The sequence below is a fragment of the Homarus americanus genome, unplaced genomic scaffold, assembly GCF_018991925.1.
Source record: "Homarus americanus isolate GMGI-L3 unplaced genomic scaffold, GMGI_Hamer_2.0 scaffold24781, whole genome shotgun sequence".
In the NCBI taxonomy this organism is placed as follows: Eukaryota; Metazoa; Arthropoda; class Malacostraca; order Decapoda; family Nephropidae; genus Homarus; species Homarus americanus.
Window position 1 is genome coordinate 1,290,001 of NW_024723430.1, and position 21,829 is coordinate 1,311,829.

The following is a 21,829-nucleotide window of genomic DNA, read 5'->3' on the forward strand; positions in this document are numbered from 1 at the left end:
CTGTATGGCAATTAGTACACCTTCACCTGTATGACAATTAGTACACCTTCTCACCTGTGGTATTAGTACACCTTCTCACCTGTATGGCAATTAGTACACCTTCTCACCTGTATAATAGTACACCTTCTCACCTGTATGGCAATTAGTACACCTTCTCACCTGTATGGCAATTAGTACACCTTCTCACCTGTATGGCAATTAGTACACCTTGGTTGAGTGATTCGTTTTAGTCCCAGTTTGTATTAGATGATTTACCCTAATTTATATAATACAATATAGTTGTATACTGTATGGGCAGGGTCTTTGTAGCTCAGTTGTATATAGCTCACCACATCCAGTCAATTCAGTCACTAGATCAAGAAACACAGTTATATTCCTTGACACAACAACCAGTCATCACAGTCAGCAGATCGATGACTGTGGTTTATGTATAATTTAGCTAATGACTGTAATTTGGGGATGAAATGTATATGTTTGTGGTAATAAATTGTTTGGGTAGTAATCCATCGTCATCTCTTCATTGATGTTTCTTTTTAATAGATGGATGAAAATTTAGGTTGGAAGGTTAGATTAGGTTTTCGTTTGTTTTTTTTACGATTTACAATAGCTTTTCCTTGTCCTTCATCCTCCCTCCCTTCCTCCCATTCCCTTAACCCTCCTCCTTCCCCTCCACCAACCATTCCTACATGCGACTTACAGCTATACATACACAAAGTGATTAAAAACCTTAAAAGTAATATCCTTGTCAAAGTAATAACCACACACACACACACACACACACACACACACACACACACACACACAACACACACACACACGCCTTGCCCGCTCAAGACACTTTTTCAATCGGTTCAAATTGTTCATCCGACTTTGTAATGTATGCTGGAGGAGAGGAGGTGTAGGGGAGGGGGGCTAAAGGAATGTAGGGGTGGATTGGGGAGGGTAGGGAAATGTTGGGGAGTGATAGGCGGATGGAAGTTACAGGAGTAGGTGTGAGGGAGTGGGAGGAGGTGGAGGGGAGGGGAGGAGGTGTGAGGGGGTGGGAGGAGGTGGAGAGGGGAGGGGAGGAGGTGGAGGGGAGTGGGGGAGGAGGTGGGGGGGAGGGGAGGAGGTGGGGGGGGAGGGGGGGGGAGGAGGTGAGGGAGGGGAGAGGTGGGGAGGGGAGGGGGGAGGGGGGAGGAGGGGGAGGGGAGGGGAGGGAGGTGAGGGAGGGGGAGGTGTGGAAGGGAGGGGGGGGAGGGAGGGGTGTGGGGAGGGAGTGGGGAGGGAGGTGTGGGGAGGGAGGGGAGGAGGTGTGAGGGAGTGGGGAGGAGGTGTGAGGGAGTGGGGAGGAGGTGGGGGAGTGGGGAGGAGGGTGAGGGGAGGGGGAGGAGGTGTGGAGGGGAGTGGGGTGGGAGGTGTGTGGGGGGAGTGGGGGAGGGAGGTGGGAGGGAGTGGGGAGGAGGTGAGGAGTGGGGTGGAGGTGTGGGGAGTGGGGAGGAGGTGGGGGAGTGGGGGGGAGGTGGGGAGGGGAGGAGGGGGGGGAGGGGAGGGTGGGGAGGGGAGGGGAGGAGGGGAGGGAGTGGGGAGGTGGGGGAGGGGGGTGGGAGGTGTGGGGAGGGGAGGAGGTGGAGGGAGGGGGGAGGGGGAGGGGAGTGGGGAGGAGGTGGAGGGAGTGGGGAGGAGGGGGTGGGAGGGGAGGGGGGAGAGGGGAGGGAGGGGGGGGAGAGGTGAGGGAGGGGAGGGAGGTGTGAGGGGAGGGGAGGAGGTGGGAGGGGGGGGAGGAGGTGAGGGAGGGTGGGAGGGGAGTGGGGAGGAGGTGTGAGGGGAGTGGGGAGGGAGGTGTGGGGAGGGGAGGGGAGGAGGTGTGAGGGGAGTGGGGAGGAGGTGGTGAGGGAGTGGGGAGGAGGTGGAGGGAGGGGGGGGGAGGGAGGTGTGGGAGGGGAGGGGTGGAGGGGAGGGAGTGGGGTGGGAGGTGTGGGGGAGGGGGTGGAGGTGTGTGGGGGAGGGGAGGAGGTGTGAGGGAGTGAGGAGGAGGTGCGAGGGAGGAGGAGGTGTGGGGGAGTGGGGAGGAGGTGTGATGTATGGATGAGCAGAAATGGAAGGGAGAGGGGACGCCTCTCCTCTTCAATGTGTCGTCGATGCTCCCTCTCTTCCTCCCGAAGTTTTTCATTAAAAATAGGTGTTTGTGTGTGTGTGTGTGTGTGTGTGTGTGTGTGTGTGTGTGTGTGTGTGTGTGTGTGTGTGTGTGTGTGTGTGTGTGTGTGTGTGTGTGGTTAATTTATGCACCTTAAACGAGTATCTCAATTTATATACTTGTTTGCTTTGTTTGTATATACTGTACTTACGCATGTTTGTTTTATTTCCAGGTAAGGACAGAGGCAGGTGGACGAAGAGGGAATTACTTTAGGCCGAGTGTGTCGCCTGCCATAGGTGTGAGTAGAGTGTTGTTACTCTCTCTCTCATTTCCATATATACTTCGTCCCAGCTACTGGGAAAGGCCGTCTACCCTCCCAGAGACCGATAGACCATTAATAGACCATAGCTAGACCACAATAGACCATAGCTACACCACAATAGACCATAGCTACACCACAATAGACCATAGCTAGACCACAATAGACCATAGCTACACCACAATAGACCATAGCTACACCACAATAGACCATAGCTAGACCACAATAGACCATAGCTACACCACAATAGACCATAGCTAGACCACAATAGTTGACAATAGACCACATTATATAACAAAACTCGTTACGATACATAGTAAATAAAAACTTGAGAGGTCCTTCACCCAAACAGGATCTGGGAATTTACCCGACAGCGTGGACCAGTTTGTAAACACACTCTCTCCTCCTCCTCCTTATCATCATCATCCACCCCTTTTTTTTCTTCCTTTTCTTCTCTCCTCCTCCTCTTCCTCCTCCTCCTCCTCCTCTTCTATATCATCCTTTTTCTCCTCATGCTCTTCCCTCCCTCTTTTTCTCCCCCTTCTCACCTTCCTCCTCCTTCACTTGACATAGTCACTGCTTGCGGCAACTTCCTCCGTCTTGTTGTCGTCGGAAGTGAAGATCACAGGGCCGGAGGCGGTAGTTTTGTCCTCCTCACAAGTTACCATTCGTCGATACTGAACACAGAGGTGACAGCTTATTGTTGATGCCTTGGCGATGTCCGGGAGGTAGGTGGTTGTGGATTCCTGTCTGTGTGTGGGGGGGTGTATGGGCTAGTGTGTGGGGGCCTGTGGAGACCAGTGTGTGGGGATGTGGAGTTAGTGTGTGGGGGCGTGTGGGTTAGTGTGTGGGGGGCCTGTGGGCTAGTGTGTGGGGGGATGTGGGTTGAGGTGTGTGTGGGGGCGTGTGGGTTAGTGTGTGTGGGGGGCGTGTGGGTTGGTGGAGGGATGTGTTAGTGTGTGGAAGTGTATATGTTGTGTCTTACGGAATTGTGGCGTGTGTGTGTGTGTGTGTGTGTGTGTGTGTGTGTGTGTGTGTGTGTGTGTGTGTGTGTATTTGTTTGTTACGTAGAGTGTCTGTGTGTAGGAAGTGTCTGTTTGTCTGTCTGTCTGGTATTTGATAATATTTCAGTTAACTGTCTGAACCACCAAATAGCAAGTATTGTCTTATGGATACGAGGAATTTTCCGGGTCGCTTGGCAGGGGATTTGACTGTTGGGTGATCACCTCTCCCCTCCCCCTCCCTCCCCCTCTCCCCCGCCCTTTTGTTTATAAGAGTAGCGTACAGCAAATACCTCCTCCACTATCCCGGGGTAAAGTTGAAGCCGTCGAAGTGAACGATTGAGCAGAGAGGAAACACAGTAATTGTATTGTCAGCCAACAACACCAAAACAAAATAAACAAAAATAGAGAAATATTTCACCATCATATATAACAAACATTTCTCAACCTGGCTTTTCTGTTTTCGTTTTTTTATTATTATTATTTTTTTTTCAAGACAGGGTTCATTTTTGTTCACTCACTCACTCGTCCATAGGTATAACTCGTGTGATTGTTTTGACTCGAGAGAAAATTCACAATCACTTGGTAGTAAAGTTGCAACACAAACCACAGACCAATACAATACGTTCAGTAAATCACCGCCAGGCACGGAACCCCTGCAGTTAATAATTGCAATTAGTACAGCAACCAGAGCAATCAACGGCCCAGCCAGCTCGTAAAGCCATCAGCGAAGAATCCCAACTCTCTCGTTACATCAAGTGTCGAATCGGATTTCCAAAGTCGAGGGATCGTTAAGTCCTGTGTTAAATCAGGGTCCTTAAACCAGTGTGTTGCTGTATTTCCCTATGTTGAGACTGTCGGGGGGGGCGAAGCATTTCCTCACTACTCCCTTCACTTCACCTCTACTACTTCCCTCACAGCCTCCCTCACTCCCATCTCTCACGGAGGAGGCCCTGAAGGTGGTGGGTGGGTGGCGAGGCTGGGAGGAAGAGGGTTTGTACTAAGAGAGAGAGAGAGAGAGAGAGAGAGAGAGAGAGAGAGAGAGAGAGAGGAGTCCCTGGCCGGAAATTAGAATGTAGAGAGAGATCCTTTCACGGAGTCCTTAAAGGAAGTCCTTGTAAATGAAAGATGAAAGATACTGACTCTAATCTCTCTCTCTCTCTCTCTCTCCTTTTCCCTCTCTCTCTCCCTCTCTTCTCTCTCTCTTATCTCTAAAAGTCGCAAGGGGTTTATCGCCGGGAACAGTCTGCTTCTCTTACCAGGCTATTGAATCGACATTACTCCCTCCCTCTCTTAAGTGGAATCCGTTTTCGATTTTCATTAAAAGTTTTCAAACATCTAAAACCAAGTTCCCGATTCTTGCAAACTACCGAAAAATACTGGATCATTTCTATTCCTATTTTGACTGATAACTTTTTTTTTAATATATACATTACTGTTTACTTGATATTAACTTTGATAGGTTGTTTTTATATATGAATCGTATAGTAAACAGTGGTGGAATTATATATATATTATTAGTGTATATTAAGTGGGGTTATTAACTTGGTGCCTTGAGGTGTAGGAGGGAGTCTGACTTGAAGTTTGTGTAGTAATTATTTATTTAGTGGACAGTAATATGCAAACTAATCTCTGTAGTGAGGATGAGGGACTGTAGAGGTACGGGGGTGAGGGAAGGGGGTACTGGAGGTGGGAGAAGGAGGTACTGGAGGTGAGGGAAGGAAGTACTGGAGGTGGGAGAAGGTGGTACTGGAGGTGGGAGAAGGTGCTGGTAGTGGTGTTGGGAGAAGGAGGTACTGGAGGTGGGAGAAGGTGGTGGTGGTGGGAGAAGGAAGAATATCAAAATTGAATGGGAGGAAGATGATATTGACAGGAAGAGAAGAGAGAACTTGGAGAAGGAGAAGGAGGAGATGGGATGTGTGTGAGGGGGGGGAGGAGAGGAGGAAGGGGGGGGGGAGAGGAGGTACAGTATGTGGGAGGAGAGGGGTGTGGTGGTGGTTATTGTAGGTGGGGATAGTGGTTGTTGTGGTAGCTGTTGGTGGTGGTGGTGGTGGTGGTGGTGGTGGTCGTTGTAGCTGATGGGTAGTGATGATGGTAGTGGAGGTGATGGTGGTAGTGCTGATAGCTGATGGTAGTAGTGGTGATGGTGGTAGTGGTAGCTCCTAGTAGTGGTGATGGTGGTAGTAGTGATGATGGTGGTAGCTGGTGGTGACGATAGTTGCTGGTAGTAGTAGTGATGATAGTGGTTGTTGGTAATAGTGGTGATGGTAGCTGCTAGTAGTAGTAATGATGGTGATAATAGTGGTAGGTGATGGTGGTTGTTGCCGCCACCAGGGAGGGACCAGATATGAACGCGTTAATCAGTCCCGCCAGGTATTAATCAAGCTTCTTAATTAAATCACACGTAGCGTTCCCAATAAGTCATTAATTACCAAGCAGTGCATGGCCAACTGAACCCGTAAATCCATGTTATCAACAGTGATTACCTCTTACAGCAGGGAGAGGCAAGATTACTCTCTCTCTCTCTTCATACTGTGCTGGATGTGATTGGAGGAGGAGCAGAACCTGTGGGGGTGGATTTGTAGGGGGCTAGACTGAGGAGTGTTCGTTGGGGCTGTGAGAGTGAGAGGGAAACACCCATTCCCCTCTCACTTTACACCATAGAACTTTGTCACACGAATAATAATATCAACACAGAAATTTGATACACAATTATTTAAAAGATCAAAAGAGTTATCGAAACCATACACGATAAACAACAGTATTTTTTAACATATTTCAACCACAAAGTTAACACAGCTCTTAACATTCACACCTGGATGAATATAACTTGTTAATGTACACAGCAACCACATTCACTTTACCGCTAATCGACATACTCTCACCTGATGCAAATTAGATTGATAATTTCAGGGTATTTACCTTTTTTTCTGGATATATAAACATTTTTAGCGATATTTAACTTCCTGTAAATATTTAACAATATAACTAACATTAAAGTAACACATTTTGGTCATAGGTCCGACACACTTTATTTTGTATCACTTTTGTAACTTATTTGCGTATGTTTACTTATTTCCCAGTTGATGTAAATAATCGTCGTATTTTTTAAGCGTATTTGAACCTTTCCGACGCCAGTTTTGTTACAATTTTGTTGATATTAAACATTATAGTAAAAAAGGTATAATATTTTATTTTATTTTCGTTTATTATTTATTAATTTATTTATTTTATTTATTTATTTTTGAGGATGAACTTTGATAATAATTAATGTATGTGTTCAGTTGTTGGGAAAGATTAAAAGTTGGTATTTTTTTAATGAAATGTAACTTAGTTTGGTATATTTAAGGAGAGAGAGAGAGAGAGAGAGAGAGAGAGAGAGAGAGAGAGAGAGGACTTACTCACCCTGGCTATTAGATCCTCCTCCAACTACCCTCCCTCACCCCTCCCTCACCCTCCCTCACCCTCACTCCCCTCACCCTCACCTCCTCCTCACCCTCAAAAACTGTACAGGCGAGGTTTTGTGTGTGTGTGTGTGTGTGTGTGTGTGTGTGTGTGTGTGTGTGTGTGTGTGTGTGTGTGTGTGTGTGCCTGAAAATGTACCCATCACCGTGTGTTTTTACCCCGTCAGCGAGTCATGGTTCACGGTGTTTTACCATCACTGTGAGTCTCTCTCGACCTTCCTCCCATTCCCTGGTCTAATTTTTGATCCCTTGATGTTTTGTGTCGTGATGATGGTGTATCCTGTGACGGCATATGGTGTGTAGTTGTGTTGTGTATGGTGTGTAGTGTTGCCTGTGGTGTGTAGGTGTGTTGCTGTAGGAGTGTTTATAGTGTGTGGTGTGTAGTGTATAGTTGTGTAGTGTTACCCATGGTGTGTGGTGTGTTATGTTGCCCATGGTGTGTGGTGTGTTATGTTGCCCATGGTGTGTGGTGTGTTATGTTGCCCATGGTGTGTGTATTGTTACTGTAGTGTATATAGTGTTAGTATAGTGTATGTGTGTGTATATTGTTACTATATAGTCTTTGTTTATTGGATGGTGGTCAAGTGTGCCGACAACACACACACACACACACACACACACACACACACACACACCCTACACCCTCCCTACACCCTCCCTACACCCCCCCCGACACCATCCCCAGTAATTATATCATAATGAAAAACGAACAAATAATTCACCAGTGTCATTATGGGGAACAATTAGCGTGTGGGTTGCGTGACCCCAGGATGCTGCACACACACACACACCGCTACTAATTACCAACACTAAATTATCGGCAAATAATCGGTGGTGTGCGGGATGTGTGCTGGTAATTATATCGGCCAACAACAACACCAACAGTAGCAACGTCACTGGGGGAAAGCTGGGTGTATCCTCTCTCTCTCTCTCTCTCTCGTGGAGGTGTTATTGACAGCCAGAAATTTCTCTCGACATTTTATCTGAGAACGTGAATGTCCTTCCTTGGAATTTTAACTTTAATATTAAAGGACTTGTTGTTTACGACTCTGTGTGTGTGTGTGTGTGTGTGTGTGTGTGTGTGTGTGTGTGTGTGTGTGTGTGTGTGTGTGTGTGTCTGAGTGTGTGTGTGTGTGTGTGTGTGTGTAATATGATATGTATATGTAATAATAATAAACGGTTTATTAATGAGTTATAGCCAGTGGCTGAAAATATACAGACTTACATTTGATTTAGACATAATGATATAATATGCATTGAATACATTTACAGGGCTGTGCAGTACATAAATCAGGAGTTGTTTATTATTTTAACAATAGATGGGATGGTGCTGTTCTTATATCTATAGGTGCGGGCTCTTATGGGCTGAATTTTGTTGTAGTGGCGGACTGCGGGAGTTGGGTGGGGGGCTGCAGGTGGCAGGAGGTGGCGATGGCGAGGGTGGTGCAGTAGTCCACGGCCAAACCTTTCCAGTGCTTGGTGGTGGAGGTCACTGAGGGATGGCATTTCCAGGGTGGAGAGAGCGTTGGTGTAGCCGGAGTATTCTGCGCCGAGCATGATTCTGCAGGCCCTTTTCTGTACCTTCTCTAGCTGACGTTGTTGGGTGGAGTTGAGAGAAGACGACCAGGCTGGTGACGCATACGTTAGTTTGGGGAGAATAGCGTCGTTGTAGATGGTCCTCAGCTCTGGCGTGGGTGTCCCAAGTGACCTAAGTCTTCGTAGCATGTAGAGACGGTACGAGGCTGCCTTGACTGTGTGTGTGTGTGTGTGTGTGTGTGTGTGTGTGTGTGTACGATGCTCTGTTACCCAAACATCCATCCAGTCATCCATAATGGGTTCTTTTTTCTACGTGTTTGAATTTAATAAACACAGGTGTAAAAATGTATTTGAACAGGTGTTAAAATGTATCAAAAACAGGTGTTAAATTAGCGTGTTTCCTGATCTAACTGATGGAGGCGTTCTGCTATTGTGGGTAGTTATATATAGATATATATTTTTTTTTTATTTATTGTGTGGTTGAAATTGGTTAATGATAGGCTTGGTTAATCTTGTTTATTCAGTGAGGTTAATGTGTGGCTTTAACCCTGAATTATCGTATATATGCTTGTGTTATTATCTCCTGGTCAAATTATCATGGGAGTATATAGCAGTTGATGGTCTCTGTCTATGTCTGTCTGTTCTTAGTGTCTGTCTGCCCATACACTCATCTATGTTAGGGTTGGTGTTAAAATGTATTATGTCAGGTGTGTTTTGAAACAGGTGTTAAAATGTATTAGGAAAGGTGTTAAGATATATGAGACATGTGTTATTCTGTATGAAGACAGTTGTGTATTGAGACAGGTGTTAAAATGTATTAGGTCAGGTGTTAAGATATATGAGACATGTGTTATTCTGTATGAAGACAGTTGTGTATTGAGACAGGTGTTAAAATGTATTAATGATTGATATTTTTGTGGGGCATCTCATCGCATCCAATCTTAAGTAATTACAATGACAGTTTACCTATTGCCAGTTTAATGCGACGTTCTCATTGGCTCACAGTTTTCCTTTTTCTTTTGTTATGGAAAATAAGTCCGTAATTTTTGTTTAATATTGATAAGGCTGAGAGAATAATGGTATATTTTTTATTAACTTTCCGCAACACTGATCATTCATCTCCCTGACTCGAGGCCACCCAGCAGCTGGCATGGTCATATCCCCCTCTCACCCCTTAAACCCTCTTCTCCCACCTTCTAAACCCCTCCTCTCCCCTTGCTTTCTCTTTTCCTTTCCTTTCTCCTATCTTCCCTTCCATCCTCTCTCCTCTTTTCCCTCTACCCTTCCCTTCCACTCACCCTTCCTCGCCCCTCTCTCCTCCACCCCTCCCCTCCCGCTGGCCTCAAACATTACGCTAAATCCTCTCTCATAAAAATCTTATATGACAACCCCGTGATCCATAATCCGGACATCAGCCTCCTAACAGCGGGACACAATAGGGCAGAGCGGACACAATTTAACAGACCCCCGACCTTAATATATGCATGGCGGAGGTTGGGTTAGGTTAGGTCACCCCAGGGAGTCGGGAGTAATAACAATAATGTCCGTCCTTTTGTGATGAATGGATCGCCCCTGATATTATTAGAGGTGGATTAGCGAGGTCTTGGTGGATAGAGGGTTAAAGTCCAATCAAATCCACTTCAGGTTGGTGTTTACTATCCTTAAGAACTGTGGATAGGGTTTTTGGGTTGGAGTTTTTGTGTGTTCTGGGATAGTTATGTTAGTATAGAGGATAGTAGAGTTGGTTAGAGGGTGTTTTAAATGGATAGTATCGACTCCGGGGAAGAGTCTTGTGTTATCACGGAATAGTTAATGATAGTCTTGTTTTACTGGGTGATGTAAATGACTAGAACCTATCCCAGGCTAGTAAACTATCCTGGCGAGTAGTTTCAGATTAGCCTTTGGTCTAGGATAGTTGTGTCGGATAATACCAAGGTAGATGATAATGTCGTCAGGTGAAATTTATTTAGGAATGAATTATGTCACCTGTTGGTTCGTTGAATCAGTGACTAATGATGTGATGTTACCTGTTTTATGATGTTACCTGGTTGTGATGTTACCTGTTTATGATGTTACCTGGTTGTGATGTTACCTGTTTATGATGTTACCTGTTTTGTGATGTTAACCTGGTTGTGATGTTACCTGTCTGTGATGTTACCTGTTTATGATGTTACCTGGTTGTGATGTTACCTGTTTATGATGTTACCTGTTTTGTGATATGAGGATTCAATGTCAATTTTTTATCATAGGATTGGAGAAGACTTTATTGTGTGTTTATATAAGCGTCAGGTACAGGGGAGGGTTTTAATTGAGTTAGAGGACTGCCGTTGATAGCCTACACTATCCTGGAGTTAGTATAATTAACGTTAACAACAGGTGTGAGATGAGGTGAGGGAGGGTGAGGGATGGAGAAATGAGGAGGTGTGAAAGGAGGGGAGGTGAAGGGGTGAGGGGAGGGATGCGTGTGGCGTCCGGACAGGTGAGGTGGTGAAGAGGCGGCTGGTAATTAACTGGTCCAGGTGTTGTTGAGGTGTTGCCTTGTCAGAGGTCGGTGTGTGTGTGGGGGGGCGTGTAGAGTGTGCGTGTGTGTTCGTGTATGTTCGTGTGTGTGTGTGTGTGTGTGTGTGTGTGTGTGTGTGTGTGTGTGTGTGTGTGTGTGTTCTTGCTATCATAATCGCAATCTTTCCCCACTCACCTCCTCACCCGTTATTTCATCTCCTCCTCCTTAACCCACCAACCCCCCACGCACCCCTTAACCAATCAACCCCTTCCCCTTAATCCATCAACCCCTTCCCCTAATCCATCAACCCCTTCCCCTTAATCCATCAACCCTTCCCCTAATCCATCAACCCCTTCCCCCTTAATCCATCAACCCTTCCCCTTAATCCATCAACCCTTCCCAATCCATCAACCCCTTCCCCTAATCCATCAACCTTCCCCTTAATCCATCAACCTTCCCCTTAATCCATCAACCCCAAATATCAATCCCAAACTGTCCAGGGCAACAAGTGAAGTAAATGACTATGAAATATATCCCAGTAGAGTTCATGGAGGGGGAGGAAGGCCATTTACTTTCATTTTTCAGGATCAACCGTACAACAGCCTATCAACCAGTTCACTTTATAGGATCCCCTGGGCCAGATCAACCATATGGAGAGACTGGGGTGGGGGAGGATAGGTTGGGGGGGAGGTAGGAGTTGATGGTGTGGGTCGGGGTTGGTGGTGTGGAGTGAGAAGAAGAGTGTGGTGCTGGAGAAGAGCTTGGTTGAGACAGAGGATGGGTCGATGAAGGAGGAAAGAATGTGGGTGAGAGGGAGGGAGGGACGGAGGGAGAGATGATGATGTGGGGGGAATGGTAAACGAATTAAGGAAAGGAGGAGAGGAAGAAGAGATTCGTTTGTACACTCGTCACTATCTCCCTATCTCTCGCCACTGCCAGCCACTATCTCTATCTCTCGCCACTGCCAGCCACTATCTCTCTATATCTCGCCACTGCCAGCCACTATCTCTCTATCTCTCGCCACTGCCAGCCACTATCTCTATATCTCCCACTGCCAGCCACACCCAGCACTATCTCTCTATCTCTCGCCACTGACAGCCACTATCTCTATATCTCGCCTCTGCCAGCCACTATCACCTCCCTATCTCTCTATATCTCGCCACTGCCAGCCACTATCTCTCTATCTCTCGCCACTGGCCACTATCTCTATTCTCTCGCCACTGACAGCCACTATCTCTCTATCTCTCGCCACTGCAGCCACTATCTCTATATCGCCTCGCAGCCACTATCTCTCTAGCTCTCGCCACTGACAGCCACTATCTCTCTATATCTCGCCACTGCCAGCCACTATCTCTCTATCTCTCACCTCAGCCGCATCTCTCTATCTCTCCAGGCCAGCCACTATCTCTCTATCTCTCCCACGACAGCCACTATCTCTCTATATTCTCGCCTCTGCCAGCCACTATCTCTATCTCTCAGCACTGCAGCCACATCAATGTATCAATGTCTCAGGCGTCAATGTCTCATCTCCAGGCGTCAGTGTCTCAGCGTCAATGTCTCAGGCGTCAATGTCTCAGGCGTCAATGTCTCAGGCGTCAATGTCTCAGGCGTCAATGTCTCTCAGGCGTCAATGTCTCAGGCGTCAATGTCTCAGGCGTCAATGTCTCAGGCGTCAATGTCTCAGGCGTCAATGTCTCAGGCGTCAATGTCTCGTCAATCCAAGTCTCAGGCGTCAATGTCTCAGGCGTCAATGTCCCAGGCGTCATGTCTCAGGCGTCAATGTCTCAGGCGTCAATGTCTCAGGCGTCAATGTCTCAGGCGTCAATGTCTCAGGCGTCAATGTCCCAGGCGTCAATGTCTCAGGCGTCAATGTTTTCAAAGATATAAATTTTTAAACACGATAAGTTCAGACGCGCGCATTAGCCAGTTTGATTTGGGTGATAAAGGAATGAGGGGAGAGGGGAGAATGAGGGTATGAAGGAGAAAATGGGCGTTTTGGTGGAAGGAGAAATGGTGGAGGTGTGGAGGAGAAGGGAGGGAAGGAGGAGGAAGAGAGGTGGTTGTGAAGGCGAGAGTTTGTGGAGGTATATGGAAGGGAGGGAAGGAGGTGGTGGAGGTATAAGGAAGGGAGGGAAGGAGGTGGTGGAGGTATAAGGAAGGGGAGGAAGGGAGGTGGTGGAGGTATAGGGAAGGGAGGGAAGGAGGTGGTGGAGGTATAAGGAAGGAGGGAAGGAGGTTGGAGGTATAAGGAAGGGAGGGGGGAGGTAGTAGGAGATGATGATGGATGAGAGAGGAGATAAGGAACAGAGGAGAAGTAGGAGGACAAAAACAGGGAGTAACAGGAGGCAGGCAGGAGGGGAGGAGGAAGAAGGAGGAGGAGGAGGACAAAACAGGGAGTAACAGGAGGCAGGAGGAGGAAGAACGAGGAGGAAAGACCAAGGAAGGAGGAGGAGGAAGTAGACAAAACAGGAAGTCACAGGAGGCAGGAGGTATTGTTTGGCCTCAGAGGAAATATTTAGACAGGAGGCTTTAGCGCGCCTCTTTTATACTGACCGACGATAATCCTTTTATTATATTGGCCTTTGGGGTACAGCGCGTCTAGTCCAGCAGACGGGGGGGTCCAGCGGCCGGTGGGGTCCAGCTGCCGGGGGGGTCTAGTCCAGCGGACGGTGGGGTCCAGCGGCCGGTGAGTCCAGCTGCCGGGGGGTCTGATCCAGCGGACGGTGGGGGTCCAGCTGCGGGGGGTCTAGTCCAGCGGACGGTGGGGGTCCAGCTGCCGGGGGGTCTAGTCCAGCAGACGGTGGGGGTCCAGCGGCCAGTGGGTCCAGCTGCCGTGGGGGCTTAGTCCAGCGGACGGTGGGGGTCCAGCGGACGGTGGGGTCCAGCGGCCGGTGGGGTCCAGCTGCCGGGGGGTCCAGTCCAGCGGACGGTGGGGGTCCAGCGGCCGGGTCCAGCTGCCGGGGGGTCTAGTCCAGCGGACGGTGGGGTCCAGCGGCCGGTGGAGTCCAGTGGCCGGTGGAGTCCAGCCGGGGAGGTCTAGTCCAGCGGACGGTGGGGGTCCAGCGGCCGGTGGAGTCCAGTGGCCGGTGGGGTCCAGCTACGGGGGGGTCCACTCCAGCGGCCGGGGTCCAGCGGCCGGTGGAGCCCAGTGGCCGGTGGGGGTCCAGCTGCCGGGGGGATCCAGTCCAGCGGACGGTGGGGACCAGCGGCCGGTGGGGTCCAGCGGCCGAGGGTTCCAGCGGTCCTTGGGGTTCAGCGGCCGGTGGGGTCCAGCGGCCGGGGGTTCCAGCGGTCTTTGGGGTTCAGCGGCCGGTGGGGTCCAGCGGCCGGGGGTCCAGTGGCTGGTGGGGGACACGGTAAAAAGAGAGTAGTGATCTTACCTCAAAGGCCCTGTGTTAACTTATTCTGAGGGAGATAGAGGGTGAGAGGTAGAGAGGGTGAGAGGTAGAGAGGGTGAGAGGTAGAGGGTGAGAGGTAGAGAGGGTGAGAGAGAGAGAGAGAGAGTTTAGTATATGTGTATAAATAAGGTGATGGAAAAGTCCTTGTGCACCAGTAATGATTAACAAATATACCTTTATTATAATCAACTATTGTTTATTAACAACAAGTGCACAGGATTTTTCGATCACCATATATATTTTTTTTTCATCAGTTGGAAATGTTGCTGAGAGGGTAGGCTTCAAGGGGGGGTGAGGGGAGGGGTGAGGGGAGGGGATGAGAGAGTTGGGTGTAATGGCCACTTGGGGACCATTTACAAGTCAATCCAGGGAGCGTGGCGCGTGGACTCTTCTTCCCGCAGAAGGAGATGAGCGAGGTACTGTGTCCTGTTTTTGTTTGTTTGTGTCGCCCGATAGTTTAAACAACATAACCTGATATCGGCGTCTTGGTAGGGATTCGAACCCGGGATCACTAAATTGCGTAGACTAGTGTTATAACATCTCCACACAAATTAGATATTGTCTCCTTGTTAGACATTCGAACCGTGATACTCCTGGGTTGTATACATCGTTGTCATAACCACTCCGCCACACGAATTAGTTATCAAACACTGTCACCTTGCATGAGACTCACCAACAAGCACTGGATTACTGAGGGCAGTGTCATAACCACTCCCCCTGGACCTTGTTACTCACCCGTGAAATTCTCTTATTAAACTCAGGAGTGATGTGTGCGGAAGACACCAGTAGCCTCCTTGTTTTGTCAGTTTTAACTCTCTTAAGACCTCCCTCAGGACAGTTACTCACCCTAACCCAACCCACCTTCCTCACCCACCCAGCCCACCCAGCCCACCCCTAGTGTTCCAGACTTAACCCCTCGGCGCACTAGACCTCACTCTCAAAATAATGACAATTTCCCAGATGAAAAATGGTCTTTACGCCCCCAAGAGATAAGGTTGTTTTTCACGGCGGCTGTACACTCCTTTTTTTTCCCAGTGGTTTTATAAGGCTTGGTCCATTGTGTACTCTGAGGGCAGGCGGAGGGGCCCTAATCAGTACGCACGAATTCTGTTATTTCATGCATGGTTGGTGAGGGGAAACCGACACGCCGATGGGGGGAGTGAGGGGAATCGGGGAGTAGTGGCGCCAAGGGTGGTGAGGTGAGGGAGGGGTAGGAGCTGGGGGGGGGAGGGGTGGTGAAGGTAGGTGACTTGATAGAGAGAGGGGAAAAGAAAGGAGTCAAAAGATCCTGATGTGGAAGGGTGATGGGATGGAGATCTGTCCTAGCTGCTGGTCCCCGGGGGAGGAGGAAGGGAGGGGAGGAGATAGTCTTGCTGATGAAGCCAGCTGGTTGGTGAGGGGAAGGTGGGGATGAAGCCAGCTGGTTGGTGAGGGGAAGGTGGGGGAGAATCCAGCTTTGGTTGGTGAGGGGAAGGTGGGGATGAAGCCAGCTGGTTGGTGAGGGGAAGGTGGGGATGAATCCATTGGTTGGTGAGGGGAAGGTGGGGATGAAGCCAGCTGGTTGGTGAGGGGAAGGTGGGGATGAAGCCAGCTGGTTGGTGAGGGGAAGGTGGGGATGAAGCCAGCTGGTTGGTGAGGGGAAGGTGAAGATGGTGAGGAATTTACCTTGGCTTGAGTGTCTTTATAATAATGATGATGATAGATCTACGCTGACTAATGATGTTACTGAAGTATGTGTTGGGAGGTGGGGAGCTAATGTTGGGAGGTGGGGAACTAATGTTGGGAGGTGGGGAGCTAATGTTGGGAGGTGGGGAGCTAATGTTGGGAGGTGGGGAGCTAATGTTGGGAGGTGGGGAGCTAATGTTGGGAGGTGGGGAGCTAATGTTGGGAGGTGGGGAGCCACGCTGAGAAGTGGGAGCTAATGTTGGGAGGTGGGAGCTAATGTTGGGAGGGGAGCCAATGTTGGGTTTTATGAAGGTCAGTAAGGCTCTCGAGAACAATGGATTTGCATAACGTTAATGAAGACATATATTAAGGGAGGCTGATGTGACACCCCTGTTAGTTTACCCCGGGTACGTGGTGGTGTGTAGTGGGAGAGGGAGATGGAAACGGAGGTAATTGGGAGGGAAGACGAGTAGGATAGTGTGGGAGAAGAGGGATGGAAATTGGGAGAAATAAGGGAAGATTGAAGGGGGGTAGGCCGCAGGAGGGGAGAAGTGGGAGGGAGGGGGAAGATTTATGGGAGAGGGGTATTGGAGGCTTAGAGTGAGGGCGGGGGATTAGGGAGCGAGGGTAAGGATGGGGTTAGGGATTGTGGTAAAGAGGGGAGGAGGAGACATAGAATAGAGTGAGTCCTTTTAGGGGATTATTACATCTAAGGACGGGGATGATGGAGGCACTCTGGCACTGTTCTAGGATATGTGTGGCACTTATATTGATATTGAAGCAGTTTATTTAGCCAGAAGAACACAGATACAAAGCTGAAAATAAATAATAATATTAACATGGCTGAGCCAGTTGAGAACCTGAGGCACCTGATATATACTGTACATTTATCTCAAGGAAGTATTATGTAATATTTAGTATCATCTGGAATAGTACAATAGCATGGTGGTAATAAGAACATATCAGAATGTTACCACAGTTATCACTTCGATATTTATCAATATTTATTTATTTTATTTATTTATTATATTTTTTACATTATATAATAAGTATATGCATACTTTACATTGGAGTTAATATACATAAATATGATAAGGGAGGGAGGCAGTACAAAATGGGTTGTATTAAGGTGGAACAAGAGGACAAAGCTGTCAGGATTATGTCTAGTTGGCAAATATATTTATTGCAATGGTAATTTCTATCTATCTATTGTACATGATGATTGATGATAAAACGGTTGTGCTGGTACAATAAAAGCAGGTACTGAAAATATAGTAAGTGTTACAAAAAAATATTAATACTTAGACAATAGATATTTTTTAAAAGATGATTTAAAGGAAGGGAGCGTAGTCTTTGCTGGGATGGGTGGGGGTAAGTTGTTCCACACCTTCACACCGTGATATTTTATGGAGGTCTGGGACTGAGAGGAGCGCATGGGGGGTGGTCTTAGGAGGTCTGGGACTGAGAGGAGCGCATGGGGGGTGGTCTTAGTAGCTCTGGGTGCCTTAAGTTGTTCTGGGATATGTGTGGCACTGTTTTGGGATACGAGTCTGGCACTGTTCTACCAGTGTCAGTATATTGTTGTTTTCTTAATAAAATTATTATCAAAGCGTTTTGGTCTATACATACATACATACATACATACATACATACATACATACATACCCTGTACATACATTGGGCTTCATGGTGTTGATTACTGCCATGGACACCATCACCACCATCATCACCACCAGGCATCACCATCACCTTCTGGAGTAGGTAGTGATGACAATAAGACTGTGGGTAATTATAAAACAAATATCGGAACTCATTAACCCAGCTTAACTTAATGGGCCTTGAAAAAACCCTTAATAATGGAACCGTGAGACCCACCCCACCCCACCCCACCCCACTCTCCACCCCACCCCACTCTCCACCCCACCCCTGGATAATAGGGAGCTTGGAGTGGGGGAGGTAGAAAGCATAATGGTCGATAATCTCAGTAAAAGAGGCACTGGGCTCGGTAATCACCCTCAGACCCCTACACATTAATCCCAGCGTAAATCCTATATCAGAGAACATTGATGCGTTGAAATCTTATACGTGAAGGGATTAATTGTGATTACTGAAAAGAAAACGGGGTGAGGAGGGGGAGGGGTGAGGAGGGGGAGGTGGGATGAGGAGAATGAGGTGGTATATTAATGGGAGACTTGGATCATCGTGAGGACTGTATGAGAGGTGAGGGGTTGAGAGACTGTGTGTGAGAGGTGAGGGGTTGAGATTGTATGGGGAGAGGTGAGGGGTTGACAGATTGTATGTGTGAGGAGGTGAGGGTTGAGAGACTGTGTGTGAGAGGTGAGGGGTTGAGATTGTATGTGAGGAGGTGAGGGTTGAGAGATTGTGGCGTGTGAGGAGGGGTTGAGAGACTGTGTGTGAGAGGTGAGGGTTGAGAGATTGTGTGTGTGAGAGGTGAGGGGTTGAGAGATTGTATGTGAGAGGTGAGGTTGAGACTGTGTGTGAGAGGTGAGGGGTTGAGGGACTGTGTGTGTGAGAGGTGAGGGGTTGAGGGACTGTATGTGTGAGAGGTGAGGGGTTGAGAGACTGTGTGTGTGAGAGGTGAGGGGTTAGAAGCAGTAGATGGAGAAGTCATAAAGACAAGTGTGGGGGAAGATTGGTCAGGTAAGAGGGCTCAAGTAGTGTGGTGTGGTGATGGTGTTGGCGTATGATGTATGTGGTCTCTCTCTCTCTCTCTCTCTCTCTCTCTCTCTCATCACAAATACATCTAATCTTTTTACAACAGCAGCGGTTCCTCCTTTTCAAGAGAGCTGTAACCCCTCTTTTTTTTCCTATTCATCAACACCCTCTTTATACCCATTGCCAGTCTTCCCCTTTTCCCCTTCCCTCTTCCCTCTCCCCATCCCCCCTCTTCACTCTCCACCTTTCACAGACATTCCACCTGACAAACCAAATTTCTCTCTATTTGCCACCCCTCCCTTCTCTGGCCACCCCTCCCTTCTCTCTGGCCACTCCCTCCCCCCTCTGGCCTCCCTCCCTTCTCTGGCCTCCCTCCCTTCTCTCCCCTTCTTTCTTGACATTCTCTCTCCTTCCCCCTTTTACTCACTCCCATCCACAGGACTCCTCCCCATCACAGCAGGATCCCCCTTCCCATCACAGCAGGACTCCTCCCCCTTCAACGCTATCCTCTCCTCCAGAACGGAAATTTGTTCTCTCTCTCTATGGAAACTTTCCTCCAGGCTTCAGCGCCCCTTCTGTCTTAATAGGAGTGAGTTTATTCTCCTCCTGCCGCCCCCAACCAGCACCCTAACCTAACCTAACCAGCAGAACACCAGCTTCCTCCTCCTTCTGCTCCTTACCCCCTCCTTCTTCCTCCTCATCCCCTCCCTCCTCCTCCTCATCCCCTTCCTCCTCCTGTCTCCCACCGAGCCTTCACACCAGCACCATATTCTACCATTAAAGTGAGACACACGCTTGGGCTGCGGTCATTGTCTTCTTCAGTGCACCAGGTAACTTTTCCTGTCGTCACCTTGTTAACGCGCCTCTGGTGTGGGTCGTGTCGTGTGATCGATCTCTCGTGTTCTTTATGTTAGGAACTGTTAACGGATCACCTGAAGATTGTGCACCCCGGTTTATTTCACCTGAAGATTAACCACCATAATACTGTTGCGGTGAGGTTAGGTTAGGTTTGGTTAGGTTAGGTTTGGTTAGGTTAGGTTAGGGTGGTTAAACTTTAGGTGAAATATGAGAGTCGTAGGAGATCACTTGAAGATTAGGGCCCCAGCTTACTTTACCTTTAGATTAACAACCTCAACCCTACCCTAACACAGTGTAGTCCAGCCATCGCCCACCTCAGCGTTGAGCCTCAGTCGTGTGTTTACATCAACGGCGGCATGAGAGAGACAGAGAGCATCGGGCCCCAGTGTTTCCTCCTCCCCCTTGTGGTCTGGGACGCCGCCTCTGAGCGACCACAACTCCAGATGCAGTATTGAGGAAGTTTAATTGGTAATCACTCGTGGGAACCTGTGACCACTCCCGGGCCCTCAGCTTAGTTGGACTCGCTGCTCCTTTTGCTCACTTACAAGAATCGTCTTTTTCTGAGCGTGAAATTGTCGCTTTCAAAACAAACTTGTCGGGAGGACGAGTGTAGTGGTGACAGTGGTGCCAATTGTGTGAGGGAGGAGTGACAGTGTTGCCACTTTTGTGAGGTAGGAGGGCCAGTACAGGTCATCACCTCCTTAATAACACAATTCTGTCATTTGAGCTTCTCTGTGATTTGTTTTCTCGTGTTATTTGTTATTTAGAATGTGAATAGGTTACCTAATGGTCGTTCTTGTTGTAGAGACACTCGTACCGGCAGCGATGTGGTCCTGTGAATGGCTATGATGAAAACACCAACGAGTTTCATTGTATTTCGGACAAGTGCTCAATGTTTAGTGTATCCCACCTCCCTCCCTCCACCGCCACACCTTCTCACACACACCTGATCAAACACTAACTTAAGCCTCGTTAAATACTACATGGTAAGTATTTTTAAGTGTCAACACATAGGCAGTAACACCTATTTTAAGTGGGTATTATTATTATTAAGTGACCAGTGATTTAGACACGGCCAGAAAGACCAGCTACCGACCCCCATGTTGTACCCGGGACGCTGAGAGCCACACAGATGAGGTAGTGTACGCAGGTCTTTGAGTCGAGTCCTGTGATGTTTTGCCCCGACATTGCTCGCTGGGGATCCTACTGCTCTCTGTTGGTTGGGTTTTGTTGACGTTTTGACTTGTGTTTTGGTTGAGAGATTTTGTTTACCTTGTGGTGGTTCTTGTTCTTTTTTATTTATTTATCCTTTTACCTGCATGAAGGTGTTTTTTTCTGTAATGTTGTACACGTCACTTTACTACTACTACTACTACTACTATTACTACTACTTTGCAGTTACTCGTAATGGGGTATGATGGTCATCCAGCGATAACACAGTGATATGAGTTATTAGTGATGTCACCCTAGGCGGCTCGAGAGGTCGATCCTGGACCGACAGATGTTGCACGTGTGGAAGGTTACCTATACTGCGGGAGGCGCTGCGGCGCCGTCTTTCCGGCGTTGGCACTTGTTCCCGGCTTGCAGCCCAGCTAACTCGTAGGTTGTAACACCTCGTGCGGTGCTCCTCCAAGCGTTACGGTGTGGAGTGATGGTTTCCCAGGTGCGGGGGGTCTATTTGGCACTTTTTCAGGTGATGAGTCAAGACTATATACCTTTTCGTTGCTCGTCAGCGCCACGTCTACTCTTTAAATGTCTGTAGAGTAGCTGCTGTCGTCCATGTCTGTCCCATCATAGTTAGTCATGAGTAATGTGATAACGTCAGCCTCGATGCTCCTACAGTTGGTGTCCTGTTGTCTTCCCAGCTGACGAGGAGGATGAGACGTAGACTCTGTTGGTGAAAGCTCTTTACTACCCCGCCCCTCCCCCAGGTAGCGTTAGGGTGGTTAATCTTCAGGTGATCCAAAGACAGCAATATTGATCACACCCTCAGCTCACCCTCATCACACCCTCATCACACCCTCAGCTCACCCTCATCACACCCTTAGCTCACCCTCATCACACCCTCATCACACCCTCATCACACCCTCAGCTCACCCTCATCACACCCTCAGCTCACCCTCACATACATCCTATACATATGTAGGATTATTACACACCTGAGTACACACACACACACACACACACACACCTAAGTACAAGATGCAGAGGTTACAGGTAAGACGCAAGCCAGGTGTGTGGGTGTCTTAGATCCTGTATTATACATGACTTCATAATTTATGAAGAATACAGCACA

The 21,829-nt window shown here is 48.3% G+C and overlaps 1 protein-coding gene across 1 annotated transcript; it reads left to right on the forward strand.

Moving 5' to 3' along the window:
* Positions 1-3,152: 3,152 nt before the first annotated feature.
* On the forward strand, positions 3,153-21,129 carry LOC121863464 (glycine-rich cell wall structural protein-like). The gene is made up of 5 exons (XM_042362140.1): positions 3,153-3,163; positions 12,470-12,688; positions 13,530-13,622; positions 13,749-14,292; positions 21,004-21,129. The coding sequence occupies exons 1-5, from the start codon at positions 3,153-3,155 to the stop codon at positions 21,127-21,129; spliced, it is 993 nt and encodes a 330-aa protein (XP_042218074.1).
* Positions 21,130-21,829: the final 700 nt, after the last annotated feature.